At 33.6% G+C, this 14391-nt stretch overlaps 2 protein-coding genes across 2 annotated transcripts; both read right to left on the bottom strand.

Moving 5' to 3' along the window:
• Positions 1-786: 786 nt before the first annotated feature.
• On the bottom strand, positions 787-4554 carry LOC128241382 (multimerin-1-like). The gene is made up of 4 exons (XM_052958304.1): positions 4505-4554; positions 2370-2602; positions 1462-1608; positions 787-1211 (listed from the first exon to the last, which is right to left on the bottom strand). The coding sequence occupies exons 1-4, from the start codon at positions 4552-4554 to the stop codon at positions 787-789; spliced, it is 855 nt and encodes a 284-aa protein (XP_052814264.1).
• Positions 4555-8130: 3576 nt separating this feature from the next.
• Positions 8131-14184, bottom strand: LOC128240785 (complement C1q-like protein 2). The gene is made up of 3 exons (XM_052957663.1): positions 13866-14184; positions 12840-13007; positions 8131-12574 (listed from the first exon to the last, which is right to left on the bottom strand). Exons 1-3 carry the CDS (start codon positions 14155-14157, stop codon positions 12153-12155), a joined length of 882 nt encoding a protein of 293 aa, XP_052813623.1. The 5' UTR covers positions 14158-14184; the 3' UTR covers positions 8131-12152.
• Between the last annotated feature and the right edge of the window lie 207 nt (positions 14185-14391).

The following is a 14391-nucleotide window of genomic DNA, read 5'->3' on the forward strand; positions in this document are numbered from 1 at the left end:
TATACTGGAGTAGGACATAGTACCCCATATAGAGGTACCATAAGCAACAATGGGCCGCACCGAGCTTTCATATAGTTTTGTGAAAACATTATATGGCATGCCACCCAGGCTTTTCGATAATGCTATCAGGAGCCCTAGTGCTCTTCCAGCACTTTGTGCCACAGACTTTGCAGTTTTTAAAAACTCTTAATGCTCATCCAAAAGATATCCCACGTAGGTGTACTGGCTGACGACTTGTAAAGTGTGGTCAGCACAAGTGAAAGTATAGGATGTTTTGTAAACAGATGGTGGTCTCAAATGGACTATATTATAAATAATAAATGTCTCTTGAGCAATAAATGTATCTTTAATCAAAAACACAAACAAACAACATAAATTATTCACACTTATTTAATAACCTAAAATTATGAATGTTTGTTATTTTGACACGCACGGTAATTTAGCGACATGACGCAAACAGTCATGAATATTTTCACACCTTGAGCTCGATCTACAGTTCGACATAAGGAACAAGGGAAATGTGTGAAATTTGACCATAGGGACTAAAATAGGAGGTCGACATAGCGAAAAAATAGAGATAGAAAAATCGACACAAACAGATTATTTTTATACAGAATAAGAAGGAATAAATTCGGGACCGGAGAAAAAATCGATACAACCGCAAAGTCGAGATATCCGACGCCGACATAGCGAGTCTGGACTGTACATTAAACAATAAGTAGAATGACATTGCATAACATCGCCTCCTTTGAGGAGATTAACATTGAAACCTCAGAATATCAATTTCTATCCAATCAGGTATCCAGAGAAAAAGGTGCTTAATGCTTCACTTCCCTCAATGTAATTACCACTATCATCTGCAACTACATATACGGTGTCCCCCTTTCTTAATTCCAGCACGGTTGTTCCAGAAGCAGAGTCAAACTCATTATCCCTATTATGCATATCGGGATACACTTTCATTACAACGGTATCACCTTTCTTGATGCTAAAATGCCCTTCATTCCCCTTACTTGAACTTGACCATTGTCTCACAGTCAGGGAAAATACAAAAATTCCGTCGGTTCGGGCTGTGAACACTCCTGTAGATGGATCATACCCACCGCCGACATTGGTTATCACGTTATTAAACACGAAGGGCTTGTTAGCTGTCGTTCCATCAATATCGACCTTAATGCTAGCATAAAACGCGATCTTCTCCATAGACTGACCTGAATGCATAAAGGAAGAATAGATCATGATTTTATTGAATGATGCAATTGATAAAACAGTTTAAATGTGTAGCTTTATGACAAATACGTATTATGTTTTATTTCAAATAATTCCACTAAGTATACTTTGTTAGACCTTTGCTGAGTGATTGTAATCGCGTTCTTACATTTACCTGTATTTTTCTATTCGAAGAAACGTTTCATGCCATGAATTAAAAATCAACTTTAGCTTGGCATTTTAAAACTTCACAGGTCTTCCACTCCTGGTCGTTTCCGAGGCACTGTCGACCAAACACCCTAGGGGCTGGGTTGTCACATGACCGTGATCTCGTTACCATGGAAACGCCACACGTAATAGGACACGTATTCCACGACGACCAATCCGACCATCCGCCGTCTGTGTGGAAATAATTTTATTAATTGCCGATAAAAATGGGTTGTTAATGTGTTACCCTATCCCATTACCCAGATCCCTTAAGGTACGACACAAATATCATGATAGTATAACATGTCTAACATTAGCAGTAAAAACAAATTATTTCTTTAAGGGGTATAATCTATTTTAAGATCATTAACAGCAATGGGGCAGCTGTGGCTAGTATAAATTGTAAAACGAAATATCACATTGATGCTAAGTGTCGTAAAGTGTAACTTGTCTTTAATAAGAGTAATTACGCAATTAAAATAATGTCAAATCGAAAGGTAAATGCGTAAGAAGTGTAAAAATCTGTTGTTGTTTTTTATTGATGATACCCCTGTGTGTATACATGATGATATAAGATTACTTTTTTTCTGTTTATATCGTTACTTTGATAAAAACCTATAAATCCAGGCAGTGAGATCACCGATCGGCCACCAACTAGAACCACAACTAATCTTTAAGACTTTTTTATCGCTTAGCAAACGTGACGTTATAACTTGATTCCCTGTCTGCTGAATAGGTGAATAGGTTATATCCTAAGTAAGGTCGAATATAATGTATCACTACAAATGACTAAGAAGTGCTAGCTCGCTTTTCTTGCACCTGCCTTCTCAATCATTAAGATTTTACACAAAATGTTCCTACTTTTGCATACAATCTGAAATCGGGAATTATTAATTTAAATTAGACCTTATAAATGACAAAAACCGAATTTAAAGAATAACAAAACGTATTACCTGTCGTGTTAGAAACATATTTCTGAATAAAATCATTCAAATCCGTCGCGACATCTTCTTTCGTCAATTGAATCTCATTACGAAAATCAGTTTTTAAATCACTCACTGCTGCATCATTCAGGTCCATTCTTTTAGCAAACTCTTCCAGTTTTATTTCAGCTCTTATCATTTTCTCAATCATTTTCTCATCGTAATCGAACCTTGAATAACATTTCGGTTCCTCGGCGGTAGCTCTGTTTGGTAACAGAATATAGAGTATTAATACTGCATTTCTTGTTACCGGAGTATCCATGTTGTTTAGTACTAAGGTGAACGGAAAGTCTGCTGCTCCGCAAACAACCCGTCTTCCTAATTACTATTTTACAAATACCGTGTTGTCCACTTACAGTAGAACGAAGATATTTAGAAAGTGTTTTCTTTATCAAACATTACTGTTTGATACGCTGCGAATAACAGAATGGGCAATCCGGTAGTTCATAGAGATCAAAATGAATTAAACATTGAATTTTTCAAGTTCTCATGTTTAAATCAAAAGTCAGAGCCTAAGCCCTAAGCGCAGGTACACAATATAAGCGCTGGTTTTTAAACGAAGTTGTTACCGTATACAATTTTGCGCGTTTTTCTGGTAAAATATAAAAAAAACATTAAATATCTATTTCAAACATGTAGCAAAAAGATACGGTGTGTATTTACCAATTGAGCATGGTTGTCAGTTGATAAAATAGCAAGCAAATTTTCATCGGAATAATTGCTTATATCTAAAACATTTCAGACGTCACAAATATCTTTTATTCCTTTAGTTTTAATATTTTCGTTTTCTAATATAAGATATTTAAGGAAACAAGGTTTGCATGGAAGGTTTTAAAACTAGTTTTGTACATGAAAACATGAACTCAATTGTAATGGTCAAATATTCTGGTCGAACACAAAACAGGTGGTCAGATTGTGTGCATTATACAATTCCTATCACAATAAACTGGGTGAAATTTGTATATCAATGTACTAATGCTAAACATGTTCTTTTCATGTCAAATAAAGTCAGCCAATATATATATATAATCAACATGAATGTCAAAGTTGTGGCTTTGCAAACGTTCGTGGAATGGGTAAAACGAATATTACTGTTTTAAATACTGGCATTTGTGTTTTCAATCTTCGTTATGCGTTGTGTGATTTTGACAAATAGCTAGCTATATTGTAGAAACGCTATTGAGAAGAATATCAGTTCATGAAGTAATTCGAAAATGAAGCCGTTGTAAATGCTTCTGATCATTTAACTCATTGTTGATACCCAGGACACATACTTAGTTGTGATTTACATCATTCATGTATGAAAAGGTTATTGCAATGTGGATGCAAATAAAGACCGGAATGAAATCAATTAAAGGCAACTGCAAATACTGTTTGTATGGGTATACCCGTAGTGTTTCGCAAACTTTCTCAGGTTAAGAAAATAATCATGATAGCAATAAAAGGAAATACGATAAATAAATGTTCCTAAGAACCTGTCTAAAAAAGACAACACGGAAATACCACACATGAAACCAGTGTTTGTGTTAATATCTTTGAACGGTCAGCAGATCACGAATTCATTTCGAACTAGAGACGTCTACGAGTACTCAACCTCACTCTTGTCTATATATTCTATATTGGGGTGACCGCTTAGGATGGTCAGTCAAACTTGAATTCACTAGGGGTTTAAAATGTTAATGAGTACCCAGCCTCCTCATTTGTCACTATATGTAATGTGAGCGTTGACACATTAGAACGGACAATATTCAAGAGTTCACAAGGGTCTCATTACGGTTATGAGAACTGAGCATCTTTATTTTTTTTTAAACCTTATATTGAGGTTACGTCATTATATGCAAATATGCTCCTCATTAAACATGTTGCTGTTTAAACGAATATTTTGGATTGAAATATTTTCCTTATTTTTAAATGGGGAAAAACGACGGGAGAGCTTATGGTTAAACCAGAAACAATTTCAATATTGCTGATTAATAGCTCATAAAATAATCCTGGGAGGGAAAGTACGCTCGGTGTCGGCTTGAACCAACGACCCTCGGCAAACTAACACGCTAATATGACTAACTGGGCTACATGTTACCTCGCCGAATCTTACCAAGACCTACTCCATCTCAAACAAGGTTAACCCAACAGGCTGATCTAGGTACTCTTGCATTTTAATTCTAACACGAGAGAAGTAAACTGAGAGGAAATGTTCGCCCGGTGTAGAGCTCAAACCCACAGGTGTTCCACTCCCAGTCGTTTCCCACGCACTATCGATCAAACATCCTAGTCCACATGACCGTAATCTCGTTACCATGGAAATGCCACACATAACAGGACACCTATTTCATGGCGTCCAAATCGACAACGCGCCGATTGAGTGAAAATAATGTTATTGATTGCCAGTATAGGCGGCATGATTATGTCCTACCCTGCTCCCTTGGCAACATCCCGGTTGGGACGTTGACATAAGGTACGACAGAAACATTTTGAATGTATGTAACGTCTAACAATAACAGTAAAGTAAAGAGAATATATTCTGGAAAAGGTGTAATATATCCCAGGATCATACACAGCAATGGGGTAGCTGTAGCTAGTTTTAAATGTGAACAAGATTAAACTGACAAAAAATGCGCTTATGATTTACAGGGAATATTTCAGAGATTGACAGTATCGTGATTACATTCAACTTGAATGTAATCACGATACTGTCAATCTCTGAAATATTCCCTGTAAATTCAGAATGATTCAAGCTCGCCAACATAAACATAAGTGTCGTAAAGTGTCAATATTTGTATATGCGCATTTACATAAATAGAAGAATTTCGAAAGAAATATGAACATATTGTTTCTGCTTCTTTGATTGATTGCACTTTTAAAAAATCCCTTTTACATCATTTGTTCATCTTAAATAAGATGAAAACCTATGTCTCCAGCCAATGCAATCATTTATCGGCTCTAATAATTTCAACGCTTACCCGTTAGGCTTTGCATTTTTGCAACTTATCATAAATGACGTCAGAATGTGGTACCCCGCCCGCCTAAATACAGTTTATAATCTAAGCCGGTGGAAAATAATGTGTACAATCTAAACCACCAAGAAGGACTCGCTTATTTTTTTCGCTCTTGCCTCATAAATAATTAAACCTTTTTACGGTATGTTCTTAAAAGTGGATTAAATATAGAGTCTAGTTATTTATTTGTGATCGACCTAAGTAATCGACGAAAAATTCATGTAAAAAGAAAACGTGTTACTTGTCTTGTCTAAAATGTAGTTCTGAATTAAATCATTCAAAACCATCGATAAATCTTCTTTCGCCGATTGAATATTTTTACGTAATCAATACTTAAATCACTCAATGTAGCATCGTTCAAGTCTGGATTATCCATTTTGTTTAGGACTGAAGATAAACGGAAAGTCTGCTGTTCCGCAAATAAACCATCTGTTTTGCTTTTTTACAAATACCGTGTTGTTCATGAACTGTATAACTTATGTATTTAGAAAGTGTTTTATTTTATCAATCTATACTGTTCCATAAAATATGAAGAAAAGTTTGAGCTTTCCGGTGGGTTATATAGATTAATTAATGAAACACAAATTGATTTTCATGATCTAATCAAACGTCAGCGCCCTAAGCGCAGATACACAATTTAAACATCGGTTTTTATTTGAACTGACATTGTAACTGTATATGAATTGGCGCGTTGTTCTGATAAAATACTAGTATATATATATATATATATATATATATATATATATATATATATATATATATATATATATATATATATATATATATATATATATTTACATTGAAACAGCCAAAATAAGTTGGTTCTACAATTATTCACAAACAACAGTTGCGATGGCATCGTAGTCTTCTATCCATGTTAAACAACTTGCTGGTCAACGTTATAGCTTTGCAATCCCTCGGGCTGTAAAGCTAGAACGAAAATACGTCTGATTTCTTTTTAATTACATGTATTTGTTCTTTCAATCTTCAATGTGTGTTGTTATGTTTGGACAAAAATGTAGCGATATTTTAGACTAGCTTAGACGTTAATCAGCTAAAATAAAGCCGATTTGAAACGTGTAAACTACATTTATTTTGCTACGAGAATGTCGCGATTGACATCGACTTATGGATGATTGTTATACTCGTTTAATAATATGTTTTATTTACCATCGAAATGGTAATTTTATCTATTGCATACACTCAAATTGTTAAAGCGTGTGTACGCAACTATGATAAAGGTTTACTAGGTTCATGAAGATTTAACTGTATGTTCGCATGTTGTTAACTTTTAATGTATGTCAATGCTCCGCAAAAGTTTAAATTATTTATTAGCAATTTTTGCCTCGCTTCTGTCTGATCTGTTAGAACGGGATATCATGTAACGCGGAAATGCGGTGCATTTCAAGCCTAAATACTAAATATATAAAGCCGTACAAATATAAGAAATAAGTTAACGTTATAAACCCCAAAAATCCATTTATTATCTTTCGAATTAAAACGTTAACGGTTGTGATTCAATCTTACAGGAACACGATTTTGGTCACAGGTATGAACGAGAACAATACTGTCTTAGTTAACGCGGCAAATGTGCTTTGCAAATTTCATTTCGACCATTTTTCTGACACCATTACATTTTTTAAACAACTGAAATGCAAAACAACATAGTGGTCTTAAAATATGAATCATTTAAAACATTGTCATACAGTTACCACAACATTTTGAAAATACCAGATTTTGAACATTGGTTACACAAATGATCGACCGTTTTTTTAAAAAATAAAAATATACAAAATAATAAACATATGATACCAATTCAAAAATGAAAATTCTAACGCATCTACTTTTAAATGATGTTTTTAATGATTTACTCAAAACTATGAACACATATTTTATATTATCATACAGTATACACTTTTATTAAACGAGTTCAGGAAATTTGTAAGCTAACTATTGGCGAGCTTACTAACATATTTTTTCGACGAGTTAAATTAAATTGTGGATCATATGATGACGCGTGTAAAATTATTTTTCCGATAATGAGGTGTATTCGGCTCATCATCGGCGCAAAACATATGTGTAATATGTTTTGCGCCGATGATGAGCCGAATACAACAAACTGGCAAGACATTGCAAGTTTCATACAAAAATGATAATGAATTTTTGGTACCAAACTTTTCAACATGCTGTGTATCAATACGTATGTATCAGAAAATTAAACGTAATTATGTTTCAAATCTACATATATAAACTTGATAATTACATTATCGTATGGAAAGAAATCATTTTTGATTATCAACAATAAACGTGTCAAAACTGTAAGCGCTGTATCATTAGCAAGAGAGGACGTTAAGAAACACGTCTACTCACCGGCCCGTCCCATCGCTGAATTGACAATACTCGAAATGCACTAAATCCTCGTAAAAACGCATTCGCCACCTATCGGATTGACCGTAACTAGGGAAAAAATAAACAACGAAAATTATATTTCATTAAATGGTAACGTTAGATAAGGTCACAATTTTGTAGTTTGTTCATGTGGTCACTTCCCATTAAAATAAATAAAGTGATTAACGTTTTAAGATGTTTTTTCATTATATCAAGATGCAGGTGTTTCTCGTTCAATTGAAATAGAGATTGATCTTTATTATTCAAATACAATTTCTATTATCATGACAAAATAAGAAACAATCGTATTTTTAATTAAGCATTTATTATTTCCAAATAAACGGCTTTCAAACATGTGAATGATATTGTAATACAGGGGAGTATCACGTGATTGCTATAGTACATTGGCCGAATAAGATGGCAAGTATTTTGCCCGCTTCAACGTAAAATTACGACAATCGTTCGGACAATGTACTCATAACTGTTTTGTACGGACATTGTTCTCGATTTGAAAACTGTCCAGAACTTTTGTTAAACACGTAACTTTCACTTGAAAATTACAACGAGGTATGCATTTGCAAATTTAATCAATATATTTTGTAGACATTTGTTAAATTCACCTTTTCACGCTTTTTGCGCTGAAACACACGGAATTCAGACTTATACGGACAATGAACGCACAGAAATAAAATTTGTATCGAGTTTCAGGCTTAAACTGAGCAATCTTCCGAAAAACAAAAAAAACACGCGAATAAACTGTTTAGTGTGCGGGTACTCTGCGCCTTTTCTAAAGATTCTACTTTAATATTCACCATCCGTAAATGTCGAAATTATACGTTGAAGCGGGCGAATTATTCGCCATCTTGTTCGACCAATGTACTATAGCGATCACGTGTTACTCCCCTGTGTTGTAATATAGCAATATCTGTTAAATGCAGAATTATACGTGGTGATTATATCAAACCGAGAACACTGAATAGCATGTCAAACATATATATGCATATAAACAAAGGTACCTCATCACTTACATGAACAAAGTTTGTCAATAATATTAGTCTGGTAATATTTTATTGTATATTGTTACATCATTACAAATAACGATTTATGGATGTACAATTGACTGAAATATCCCCGACTTTAAATAGCACACCTTTGATGCCAACTTATATATTTTTCTTTTTCCGGAATCGCCAGTTAACGATAAGCCATATATTAACACAAACATTAATTACAATATAGGCAATAACAATAACGATTTAACAATTCTTTATAATAGACGATATTTTAAAAAGTTGGCAAGCAATTTCTTTTGTCATAAAGATGTCATTTAGCATTAATATACGAAGTTACAAATATAAGCTACTCTTGTATGTATGCTGTCGATTATTCGTATTAATAACAAATGTTAAATTGCAGAATATACTGCTGATTTTAATCGCCATGAATTTATTTTTAACTGTAGACATAAGTATTGATAGCATTTTCTCTCTTGCGTTTGTGCTGTATAAACGCATACAACTTAAAAATGTGATCAATCCTTAAATACACTTACATATACACTACATTAGTAATATTATTAACAAAATCGTTCAAAAAGCGTACACAAATGTGTGCGTTTTTTTTTTTAAATGAGTTCGAAGGACTTTATAAATGGTAAATACTATAAATCGTTCGATCTACTATATTTACAAACGAAGAAGGTCTTATAAACACATTAAGCAAATTTGCCTAAAGTGACACTCTTATTCAAAATCAATTTATACATATGTATAACAAACATACATTTTGAGTAATAAACCTTTAACAACTTAGTCAATAGTGCATTTATGAAAAATATTAATTACTGGTAACAAGATTGTAGCCGTGTATTTGATAACTTAAAACCCAAAAATATTATATGATTTGTGAATGCTAAACGATTTACAGTGATCTAATGTAGTCTCATAAGGTAGAAATACCGTGTTTTCTGCACATTTCTTTCAAATTAAACCCGAAATCTTTCATAATAACCGTTGTTTTCGACATTTATCTATCCTGTCTGGTATATTTAAACTATTGTATTAATTGTGGTGAATTTTATTTGGGACGAAAAGTGCATCTTTAAGGTGTCCGATGTCCAAAAATCATTGAAATAACACAACAAATAAGGCTATTGCAATGTGTTAGGTTACAAAATTCATTTAAAGCAATATATGATGTAATCAGTTATTAACCATATGCGTGTTATTAATTCCTTCCTGCCAAAATATATTACAGCATACACAGTTCGTAATTCGTAAACATGTTAAGCTACCATAATATTATAACTCAGAAAGCATCATATTTAGAAAAAATGAAGGCATAACTTTAATATAGATTATGTAAAAAAAACAATAACCAGGCGCGTAGGTGGTAAACAGGCACTCGGCTGAATGTACCAAATAAAAGCTCGTTATGCATAAATATGATATGAAATAACTCAACGATACGCATTTCAATACGGTTCATATCACAAAATATAAGCTAGTTACGCACACATGATTAAGCACTACTCAAAAATCCGTATTTAATCGGGTATACAAAAACCAAACAATATAAACTCGTTATACACTCAACGGTTGAGCACTTAATATCAAAATTGCGAGGATACTGATTTCAATCCGGTACGCAAAATATAAATATAATTCTATTATGTACATATATTATTTGACACTACTAAAAAAACAAACGTTTTTTTTTCAATCCGGTACACGAGAACATAAACGCTTGCTATGCACATATACAATTGGACACTACTAGAGAATACTCAGGCACACAAAAAGGATTTTTTTTTAATTTATTAAAAACACATATAACTTCAGACTATTCACCGATACTTTTCTAATCCAGTACACAAGAACTCGTGCACCCATTTCATCTCAATTTTCATACCAATGTAAACAATTGTAAACATGGATACTTTAAAACTGTTGTTAAAGTTTATTAATCATTAGGCGGCTTTCCCTATTTATAAGGAAACCAACACCTTAATGCTACATACTGATGTCTATCAAATAACGTCACATACAAATAAGTGACAGCATTTAAGCCATGGTTGTAGGGACGTTTCATGGATAATCATGGTTGTTGAATAAGTTGGCATTGTTTGAGGAATTAGCCAAGGTTATGCGGCCGGCTATAGATATATCAATGATCATATTGTAATTGGTTTGCTAGATTTAGGCTAGCCCATAAAATATTAAACGATGTGAGTGTAAAAAAGACAGATATTCATGTTAAGGCTGTAGGCCGTAGGCTGTAGACTGCAAGCCTACATAATTTTGTACCGCAATTTTAAAATCAAGTTTCGCCAGATCTACTTTTTTACGCCGGGTTACAAAAGGGGACGTGTAGAAGTATGCGGTTTAAAAAATGCGAATTAAAAGACCACTTTATTAAAATACGTTCATAATATTGCAACGCAAATATGAATTTGAAAGCACAAGCTTTTAAATAAATATTGGCGATGAACCGCGGGAAATAGATTATTATAGATAATTACGTAGAAAATTGAAATGTGTTGACAGAAAAAACCTGCATTTTATTACCTACCAAAAATTGTCAAAACCTCCTGTACTTATATTGGGTTTACATTTACATTTTTACATTGTTAGATAATGACAAGCATTTATCGGTTACTCTTTGGGGCCACTCAAACTTAAGTGGGGATTCGATTTGTACTGCTAGTGATCAGAATTTTAAAGAAAATTAAAATTTGGCATGTCGCGTGTACAGCCTTTACGCGTTTTCTTTATAAAGCCATTGGGCTTGTTTTTGATACAGAGCATACTGTATGTAAGTAATTTGTATCATACATAGAAATATTACAAATATTTCGAATAAACAGAAAATGTCCCTATAATGTAATTTTATTGCGAATTACAAGGCGGCTTCCCATTTGAAATCAGTATGATGCCTAATGCGGTTGTTTATCTAGTTTAATGTTTTATAAGAATATACTTAATGTTTTGGATGTTGACTAAATCTTCATTTTAAATGTAGTCTTTCGCGTTTGTACAATGTATAAATCCATTGTTAAACATCGTTGGAACAATTGAAAAGTGTATGACTTGTAAACTGAGTAAAGACGCATTTATCTGTTTTGTGTATGCTGACCCTTTTCGTCAAAGCGATAACTTAATGACATGTTTGTCATTGATTTAAACTATCGTAGTTTTTTTTGTTTTCCTTTTCCTCTTTCTAATACCTTTTCGAAGGAAAAAAGGTCGTCTAGGTTTGCTTTTTGCCTTCAAAAACATTTTTGCGACAAATAATCTCAGATCATCATAATTGTCTTAGTAACATCAATTTGTTTCATGAAAAGATCGTTGAGCTTTCTGCCATACGTTTTTTACCAAATCCGATACCCAGAGAAATATGAACTAAACTCTTCAATGCCTATAATTGCTTTACCACTATCATCTGCAACTACATATACGGTGTCCTCCTTACTTAATTCCAGCACGGCTGTTCCTGAAGCAGTGTCGTACTCATTATTCTTACTATGCATATCGGGATAGACTTTCATTACAACGGTATCTCCTTTCTTGATGCTAAACTGTCCTTCATACCCATACGATGAATATCCGTATTGTCTGACAGTCAGGGAAAATACAAATAGGCCGTCGGTTGGGGCTGTAAAGTATCCGGTTGTTGGCTCGTACCCACCGCCGACGTTGGTTACCACATGGGTAAACTTCAATGGGATGTTAGCTTTCGTTGGAAATATGTCGGCCGTAATCGTAGCATAAAACGCTATCTTCTCAGTGTGACCTGAATAAATAAACAAGGAGTAAACGCACGTCAATGTTTAATTAATCTGATTTTTATGAAAGCTGGAATTAGTAATTATATAGGTTTTTGAAATAACCATTATGTTTTCTGTTAAATAAATGCAAGATATTTGTGTAAGAAATATGTTACGTGCATTTCAACGCTCATGTGTCCTTTATTGTTATTTATAATCGGTTTTTCCCCTTCATCTGCACTTTTTGCATTCGAAGTAATTTGTATACAATTAGATAAGAATAAATATTACCTGGACATTTTTGAACTTCACAAGTTTTCCATTCCTGGTCGTTTCCCACACACTGTCTACCGAACATTCTAGGAGTAGGGTTGTCACATGATCTCGATCTCGTAACCATAGAAATGCCACACGTAACTGGACATCTATTCCAGGAAGTCCAATCCGACCACCCGCCGTCTGTGTGAAATTAATGTTATTAATTGCCAGTATAGAGGGCGGCCTTATGTGCTTCCCTGCCCCGTTGGCCAGATCCCGGTTTTGGACGTTCACATAGGAGTACAACAGAAAAATCATGATGGAAGAACTCGTATAACATCTATAACGGTAAATTAAAGGAAATATATTCTGGAAGAGATGTAATATATCCTAAATCAAACACAGTAGGCGTAGCTTTAGTTATCATGAATTTATAAACGATTACATTGACACCGAATAGCACTTATCATTTAAGGGGTATATTTTAGAGATGTTTTTTTCTAAAGTATGGCAACTGCGATTAAGACCGGCAACACAAATATAATTATCGTAAAGTGTAAAATTATCTTTTATGAGATTATAAATATAAAAAGAAGTATGTCGATGGATAAACGCGAAAATAATGTATTTGCTTCTTTGACAGAATTTTAACATTTCCGCTCTTATCCCTGTTTGTATACAATATCATATAAATAATTTCGTGGTTTATATCGTTGATTGGATGATAACCTATTTTTTCAGCCAGTGAGAGCAACTATCGGTCACCAATAAATACCCAGCGTTGTCCTTAAGAATCTTCCTTTAACTTATCGGACATGACGTCATAATGTGGTTTCCCATCGGCTGAAAACGGGATTAAATGTGAACAAACTTAATGACAAAGAAAGACTCGCTCACTTCGGTCGCCCTTGACTCCTGAATTATTATGATTTTACACATTGTTAAATGCAAATATGTTCTTACTAATGCATTTAATCTGAAATCAGAATTAATTTATTTGTAATTGACCTTTATCAATGACCGAATAGCTATATTTAAAGTAAACAGAAATTGCATTACCTGTTGTATTTGCAACATATTTCTCAATAAAGTCATTTAAATTCATCGAGATATCCTCTTTCGTCGATTGAATCTCATTTCGAAAATCAGTTCTTATATCACCCAACGTTGCATCATTCAAATCCATTCTTTTAGCAAACTCTTCCAGTTTAATTTCAGCTCTGATCATTTTCTCAATCATTTTCTCATCGTAATCGAACCTTGAATAACATTTCGGTTCCTCAGCGGAAGCCATGTTTGATAACAGAACATTGACTATCAATATTGCAATTCTTATTACCGGAGTATCCATATTGCTTAGGACTTGAAGTGAATTGCAAGCCTGTTGCTCCGCAAACTAACTGTCTTGCTTATTTCTATTCTACAAATACTGTGCTGTCCACTTACTGTAGAAAGAAGGTATTTTGAAACTGTTTACTTTATCAAACAATACTTTTCGATACGATACGAAAAATAGAAAGGGAGTTCCGGTAGTTCATAGAGGTTAATTCATGAAGTACTAATTCATTTTTTCTCAAATTGTCAT

This window comes from Mya arenaria, chromosome 7 (genome assembly GCF_026914265.1).
Source record: "Mya arenaria isolate MELC-2E11 chromosome 7, ASM2691426v1".
Classification (NCBI taxonomy): domain Eukaryota; kingdom Metazoa; phylum Mollusca; class Bivalvia; order Myida; family Myidae; genus Mya; species Mya arenaria.

Coding starts and splice junctions, on each gene's coding strand:
- LOC128241382 (XM_052958304.1), bottom strand. CDS start 4,554: ATGCAAGAGTACCTAGATCAGCCTGTTGGGTTAACCTTGTTTGAGATG. Junction 2,603..4,504: donor TTAACCTTGTTTGAGATGGA/GTAGGTCTTGGT, acceptor GTTACCAAACAG/AGCTACCGCCGAGGAACCGA. Junction 1,212..1,461: donor CGACCAGGAGTGGAAGACCT/GTGAAGTTTTAA, acceptor TTATGCATTCAG/GTCAGTCTATGGAGAAGATC.
- LOC128240785 (XM_052957663.1), bottom strand. CDS start 14,157: ATGGATACTCCGGTAATAAGAATTGCAATATTGATAGTCAATGTTCTG. Junction 13,008..13,865: donor ATATGTTGCAAATACAACAG/GTAATGCAATTT, acceptor AATTTCACACAG/ACGGCGGGTGGTCGGATTGG. Junction 12,575..12,839: donor TGAAGTTCAAAAATGTCCAG/GTAATATTTATT, acceptor TTATTTATTCAG/GTCACACTGAGAAGATAGCG.